The following is a 7,918-nucleotide window of genomic DNA, read 5'->3' as shown; positions in this document are numbered from 1 at the left end:
GAATTTTCTCTCTAGTGTTGGCAGTAAGGTCGTTACCAAGAGGCATAGCCGTGTCCCCAAAGGGTCAATGTGGAAAAGGTATGGCTCCATACAAGCCCGGGTGGAAACGCCAGGGCCCCCACTGCTGGGAGGGCCATGCCTGTCCCCATGAAATGGGCACCAGGTGGCTTCAGGGCAACGAACCCCAGCCCCCTGGGAGGTTGCTGCTACAGACCCTTGCCATGGGCCCCAAGCCCCAAAGCTACTCAAGGCTGGTGGGGAAACCACTGCTTACCCCACCAGCTTGGCTGATACCGTCCCTCTACTGCTCCACCCTTGTGGCCCCAAAGCCAACCCTGACAGAGCTGATGGGCCCATGAAAGCCGGGGCCTGGAGGCCCCAGTGCCAATACTCGCTGTGCTGCAGTGTGTCGGACTTACCAACCTCGTCTGAAGATGACACTGCCACCACCACCGGGGCACCTCCACGAGCTCTGCTAGGTCCAGGTCCTGAGGCCGGAGTGCTGTCCTCCTCCTCCATGACTGAGGCATCATTCTCACCTGGGTTGGTAACATCCTCCTCCTCCATCTCGCCAGTCATCAGCCATCCCTGTGAAGCAGAAAGACCCACCAGCTGATCCAATGTTTCCAGCGTTATGGCACTTCAACTCTACTAAACCTATGAGTCCGTTGAAGATGATTTTTTTGAAGAAGGGTACTTCCAAAATGAAATTTGACTGGTTCTTTATTCATACGTTGGACTACAGTAATTATATTATATGGTTTTTTTAGACAGTAGCTGTGTCGTGCATAGGATGGTTATCTATCTGTACCACTGAATTGTTTACAAGCACTAGCATTTTGTGGATTACATTGAGAATTATTTTCTATATCGAGTATTGTTCTTCTTTAATACTGAGTTATAGCAGATGGCTTTGACTGGAAAATTAACGAACCAAATTAGAATAATTATAGATAGAGCAAAAACTGGTGCTGGGAGATGAGTCATGCCCATCCAGTTGTCCTGTTGTTTATGTTTTGCATTTTAGTCTTTAAGTTTGTGCAGACCCAACTTTGATGTAAATTCTGAGATGTAAGGCATTTCTCTAACATTATTATTTGCGATTATTAACTCATGGTGTTGAATATGGGGGTTGCATATCACCCTACTTCTCATCTAATTTTTGAGCTCCTCCCAAGATAAAAAAAATTTCTTTGTTCTTAAGGTGGGGGGAAATGTTGTGGGTAGAATTCCTGCCAATGTCCTCCCATTGTGGTGGCAACAAAAAGCTACAGCTGGGAAAGCCATTTCCTTTTGAAAGTAAGACATACAAAAAAAGGAGAAAATCTGGATGCGTTTAATAACTCTAATAATAACATTATATATCCAAAAAAAAAAAAATGGAAAATCATAAAAAGTCTCAGGCATGGACACAAGTTATTTAATAGTCTTTTAAAAATAAGTTGTATTATTAAGTAGTTACTAAGAGAAGTTAAACAGTTACTCATAGAAGTGAGGCTCAAATCAACGAGAGCCAGGACCTTTTCCATTGCTGCCCCTACCTGGTGGAATGAGTTGCTGGAGGAGGTCAGGCCTCTGTGAGAGCTTACACAGTTCCACAGGGCCTGCAAAATGGCACTCTTCCGCCATGCATTTTCATGGTAACAACACCTGCAGCAATGGGATCGGCCCATAAAAACATTACCAACAGTCAACATCATCACGCTATGGTGATCCTAGGACCTCTTAGAATGGTTAACCACCATGAGAACTTGATCGCTGTCTGAAACCATGATACTAGCACACATAGTTGTTACAGAAATTGGTTTTTTTATGTTTTATAAATTTATTGTTGTTTTATTTTAATTGGTCACACTAATGTGACTGTGTGACCTTTAATTTGTGAGCCGCCCTGAGCCTGCCTTTGGTGGGGAGGGCAGGATATAGATCAAATCAATCAATAAATAAAATATTAACATGTACAGTGATTGTCAATGAACAGCTGATCCTCATTTGTGTTTCCTTTTTCAATCTAGCTTCATGGCTTTCTGAGAAGCATGTCATTTAATAACAGTGCTGGGGTGACAATTTCATTTGATACCAGTGGAGAAGTCACAGCAGGGTTTGATATTATGAACTGGCTTGCTTTCCCAAATCGATCTTTTTTTAAAGTGAAAATTGGAGAGGTTCATCCAGAAGCTCCTGCAAACCAAATGCTTACCATTAATGAAGACAGGATCACCTGGAACAGATGGTTTAAGAAGGTAATTTGAGAAAGCTATAATTTAAAACATAAAAGTGAGATATAGGGGAATAAAAACAAAACTTCAGCCAACCCTAACGTTTTATTGGTTTGTTTGCTTCTTTCTTTCTTTCTTTCTTTCTTTCTTTCTTTCTTTCTTTCTTTCTTTCTTTCTTTCTTTCTTTCTTTCTTTCTTTCTTTCTTTCTTTCTTTCTTTCTTTCTTTCTTTCTTTCTTTCTTTCTTTCTTTCTCTTTCTTTCATTCTTTCTTTCGTTCTTTCTTTCTTTCTCATGAGTACTTGTTATGTTAAATAAAGTTGTGATGTTAAAACAAGTTGTGATTGGAACAGAAGAATGTCTGAGATGTCTCTCTGCCTTAACACTTCCCAATGTGAACTTAAAAAAAGAAGAACAGAAGTCACACATGTCAACTTTTTAAATAGGGTTCTCTTGAGATTACAACCAATCTCCAGTTTGTGGTAGGGTTGCCAAGTCCCATTTTTAAAATATCTGGGGACTTTGGGGGTGGAGCCAGGAGACGTTGGGGGTGGAGCCAGGAGACACTGGGGTGGAGCTAGGGGGAGGGGGGGAACGGCACCGGGGAGCGTCGCTGCGCTGCCGTGGCTGCTCCTCCGAGATGGGCTCAGCCTTGGCCCATCTCGGAGGAGCAGCTGCGGGGGGGGGGGGGGTGTCGCGGTGGCGTTGCGCACTCCGCTCTGCCTCTGGGTTGGAATGGGGGGGTGGAGGCGGGCCAGGAGCGTGGCGAGCCACGAGTCCGGGTCCTAGAAGGGCCCGGATTTGCGGCTTGCCATGCTCCTGCCCCGCCTCCACCCTCCCCTTCTCTGGTTTGGCTGCTCCTCCGAGATGGGCTCAGCCTGGGCCCATCTCGGAGGAGCAGCTGCGGGGAGGGAGGGAGCGGCAGCAGCGCGGCAGCGTCGCCCGCTCTGGGATGGGGCACCCGCCATTTCCCCCCCTCCCCCCGCTTCCGTTTTTTGGGGGAGCGGGGGAAGAGGGTGGAAATCCTGGCTTCCCCCGCCAGAGCGGGAGGGTTGGGAAGCCTAGTTTGCAGGGATCAGTTCTTCTGGAGAACACACAAGTTTCTGATGGCAGATCTATAGCATCATCTACCCCAAGTTCTTTCCCACACTTCATCCTCCCTAGGCACCAACCCTTCAGTTCTCCAGGAATTTTAAAACCAAGAGCTGGCAACCCTGCCCATCCAAGTTGGGACCATATCAAGGACGGAGGATGTACTCCATCATTTCCATAATGTATAACAGCCCAGCAGAAATGATTGAACATGAGGGATTTGGTGGTGAATGAAGCAAGCACATACACACACAAAAAAACACTTCAGAGGAGAAGCATATGTCCTGGGGGATTCACCATTAATAATTTGGCGGAACAAACAAAATATTATTTTAGATCCAATATTTTCAGTAAGATTTTTTCCCTGCTTCATTTATACATTAGACGCAGCCCCTTTCTGTCTGCAGTGAAAGTTGCCTTCCAGGTTCTAGGAAGCAAATGATTGAAGGGAAGCAATTTTGCTGCTATGATTGCAAACAATGTCCAGAAGGGAAGATTTCTAATCAGAAAGGTAAGACATTTGTAGTCCAATCCTGAGCAAAGTTGTATTTTTCCAAGAGTAGAAAGGATCTCATTGGTGTGGTGGGTTGAGTTTTGTAGTAAAATTTGTATGATCCAGGTTGAAATCCTCATCCTCCCATGGCAGTCTGTTGAACTAGTCACACATTCCAGACCACCATTGCTTTGCATGGGATTAAAATGGAAATAAACAAATTAATGTAAATTGCTTTGGAGAGAAAGGAAGGTTAAAATCAAAATATAGAAATTAATTCAAAACTACAAAATTAATTAAAAGGATGTTTTTATTTCCTGTGTTCGATATATCATAACATAACTAAGGGAGACAAATTCTAACTGGCAATATACACTGATGGTATATGAATTGCTGGTGATGACACACACACATAAATATGTGTTTTGTAGTGTCCCATATACTTTTCAAAATATAGCTTTGACTGAGCTTTTGCCTGATTCTCCCTCTGTCCTGTTGGTTACATCAATGCATCAACTGAAGTGATAACACTTAAAAAACCCCAACCTCTCCTATCCTCCAACCCTATTCCCTATCACCAACAGGAACAGCTGTCTGCCCCTCCACAACTCTTGGAACTGCAAGTTTAAGAAATGATCCCATATCTTAGGTTCCCACAGTGGAGTTTTCTCCCCTTGGTTCACTATCACTTTGTCTTGGCTGCCACTGAGACAGAGTTCTAGTGCAATATAGCTTCTAGTAAGGAGGAAAGATGGCTAAGAGAATTCAGAGTAATAACTTCAAACATGCATATTAATGGTAACTTCAAAGAGACTGAAGAGAGGAATAGATGGCTTTTACCATGGATAATGACCAAAGCAGTCAGGCAAGGATCTTAGAACTCGGGGAAATCATGTATGTTTGTTGTAACTTAGTATAAGTATGCATCGCCAATATTGGTATTATTGACAGAACTATATATACTCCAATGACCTCCCCAGTGGAAGTAAGAGAGCCTATCAACATCTCTTCTATTCTCCTCTCTTCTATTTCACAACGAACCTGTATCTTGGTTAGACTGAGAGACAGAGAGCTTAAGGTCAGCTAGCGAGCTTCCATGGCAGAATGGGTCTCGCAAACCTTGCTATAGTGCTCTACGTACTAAGTGACACAGCATCTCCAGAGGAAGTCCCAAGGTGGTGGTAGATGCCATGGAAACACCATGACATGAGCAGAACTTTCTCACTTCAGAAACTGAGTTCTGGGGGGATATTGCCAGCATCAGAAGCATTGATAGCTTTTAGTAAACCAGTGTAGTAAACCCACTATTATACGTTTTGTGCAGTAGGTTGCTGGTAGACCAGTACAGTCTATATTATTGCATGACATTTGGCCAGTTGTTCTTTCACAGTTTATCATCTTTCTACTGGACCTGCTACCTGATATTTGACATTCTGACAGATGGGCACATTTTAAATAAAGAAAATCCCGCAACTGAATACATTTTTTGCTACAGTAGTGAAGTATTTCAATAGGAGAGTAAAACAAAAAAATCTTCTTGCGTGTGCCCAACTTGTTCAACCTAGCCCTCACAGATCATATATATTAGAATAAGTTGTGGAGTGAAATACAGATGCTGTGATACACACCAAAATATCCTCTTGAAGTATGAGATATGGAAATAGATAAGGGATTTAGAGAACACTGAAACTGTCCCTCCTTTTGTCTCTGTTTTACAGATTTGGATGACTGTACCCAATGCAGACCAGATCATTATCCAAATGTGGGACAAAACCAATGCATTCCCAAAGATGTAGCTTTTTTGTCTTATGAAGAGCCACTGGGGATCACTTTGGTGACTTTTGTCTTTTCCTTTTCTTTCATCACTCTTTTGGTGCTAGGAATCTTTATAAAGCACCACAGCAGCCCCATTGCCAAAGCCAATAATAGGAACCTCACCTATTGCCTTCTGATCTGCCTCCTCCTTTGCTTCCTTTGTGCTTTGCTTTTCATTGGTCAACCACAACTGGTGTCCTGTCTCCTCCAACAAGTCATTTTTGCCATGGTCTTCTCAGTTGCCATTTCTTGCGTGCTGGCAAAAACTGCCATGGTGGTTCTGGCTTTCTTAAGCATCCAACCAGGAAGCAGTCTGAAGAACTGGGTGGGGAAAAGAATGGGAAATTCTATTATGACTTTCTGTTCCTTTTTCCAAGCAGCCCTTTGTTTTGCATGGCTGGCCATTTCTCCACCATTTCCAGATGTTGACATGCACTCAGAGGCTGAAGCAGTTGTCCTGGAATGCAATGTAGGGTCTGTCACCATGTTTTACTGTGTTCTGGGCTACATGGGCTTCCTGGCCATTGTGAGCTTTGTGGTAGCTTTCTTGGCCAGGAAGTTACCTGACAGTTTTAACGAAGCCAAATTTATCACGTTCAGTCTGTTGGTCTTTTGTAGCGTTTGGATATCTTTTGTTCCCACCTACTTGAGCATCAAGGGGAAATCCATGGTAGCTGTGGAGATCTTCTCCATCTTAGCCTCCAGCGCTGGCCTTCTGGGCTGCATCTTTGCCCCCAAATGTTACATTATTTTGCTGCGGCCTGAGTTGAACAAAAGAGAACATCTGAGAAGAAGAAAAGGATAATAATGTATATTACTATAGTTACAACGGCTTTGGAAGCTGTAATATAAAGCTAGCAGACTTAAAATTAATCATCAGTTTTAGAATAATGTCTAGAGCTTCACCTGAGGTGTATTAGTGCCCAAAAGAAAGGGAAAAATTATGTTCTAACCTATATAATAGTCAGATTCCTCCCCACTATTTCATTTGAAGATAAGGGGTTCTTTGGGAGACATAGCTCATCCAAAAAGAAAGCTAGACTTTGAAAACTGGCCACACATTTTGTCAGGCTACCTGCAAACACTCCCCCACCCCTGGAATGGAAACTGAGGTTGTCTGTGGCATGTATTACCAATCAGAAACTAAAGTTAGGGATTACACAAGTTGCAATCAGCTTCAGAATGCTGGTGGGATTTACAGTGGAAAAAATTAAAGAGGAGTGGTCCATCCTGACACAAAATCTCTACAGAATTTCTCTGCTATTTCCCAAAAAAATGAAAACTTTGATCCCAACAGGAAAGGACACTGCAGAATGCACAAACAAGGGGCAGGAAATTCCTCTGTGAAGAAACAATAGGACTCAAACAACTTCACCATTCTATGAGGTCTGTTGCAGCATAATGTTTAGAATGTCATTCTGGGATTATGAAGATCTAGGTCTCACCCCATCACTACCACCCATGTCACAAAAGGATCCTGGCAGACTTTGGGTCAATCACAACCTCTCAATCATACCAACCTTACATGCAGGGTTCTTTTTTGTAGAGAAAGCCAGCAGGAACTCATTTGCATGTAATGCCACACCTCTGACATCACCATTGTTTCACAGAGGGCTCTTTTGTAGAAAAAGCACAACAGAAACCCATTTGTATATTAGGCCACACCCCATGATGCCAAGCCAGTTGAAACTGCTTTACTGTGTGTTCCTGCTAAAAAAAAAAAAAAAAGCCCTGTTTATACGGTTATTTGGATAACTTCTCCCATTTATTGATGTCTCAAGCTGCTTTCCAATTTAAAACCTGTCTTAAACTTTTTTTAAAAAATCTAAACACAAGGAGGTTGAAAAAAAGAGAGGACTATCTCCCAGGCACTGTGAGATGGACCCAGAAAATTGCTGCTTGAAACTCAAAAGAAGCCCAGAGAATTCCTGCTCAACCACAAAGAGACCTGCCTCTTCATCCCAATTACGACAGAGGACACATTTCACGCAGCTATGTGTTTCATGTTGAAACAAAAATAATTGAAGGGGGAGTCTGCAAAACAGTTGCAGGTGTATTCAGGTGGTGGGAAAAGCTGGCACACTTTTCACTAACCTGGGATGGTCTTTTTATGGGGAAGCATCACACAGCTGAATATGACAACCCACTTCCCCAGGAGCCTGAGTGGCCCAAGATGTGAAGTTTGAATCTCATGGGTTGGTTTAAAGTTAGTTGCTGTCAAACTTGGGTGGGAAAGAACTGGGGAAAATACCTTGGTGAAGCTATTGTGAGCCAAATCTACATGCGCACAAAAAGCCCAGG

At 43.1% G+C, this 7,918-nt stretch overlaps 1 protein-coding gene across 1 annotated transcript; it reads left to right on the top strand.

Annotated features, from left to right (window-relative positions):
• Positions 1-1,658: 1,658 nt before the first annotated feature.
• On the top strand, positions 1,659-6,422 carry LOC132583140 (vomeronasal type-2 receptor 26-like). The gene is made up of 4 exons (XM_060254813.1): positions 1,659-1,709; positions 2,016-2,243; positions 3,694-3,820; positions 5,521-6,422. The coding sequence occupies exons 1-4, from the start codon at positions 1,659-1,661 to the stop codon at positions 6,420-6,422; spliced, it is 1,308 nt and encodes a 435-aa protein (XP_060110796.1).
• The last annotated feature ends 1,496 nt before the right edge of the window (positions 6,423-7,918 follow it).

Source organism: Heteronotia binoei, chromosome 15 (genome assembly GCF_032191835.1).
Source record: "Heteronotia binoei isolate CCM8104 ecotype False Entrance Well chromosome 15, APGP_CSIRO_Hbin_v1, whole genome shotgun sequence".
Lineage (NCBI taxonomy): Eukaryota > Metazoa > Chordata > Lepidosauria > Squamata > Gekkonidae > Heteronotia > Heteronotia binoei.
Note: the sequence above shows the minus strand (reverse complement) of the source record. Positions and strands in the feature narration are given on the sequence as shown.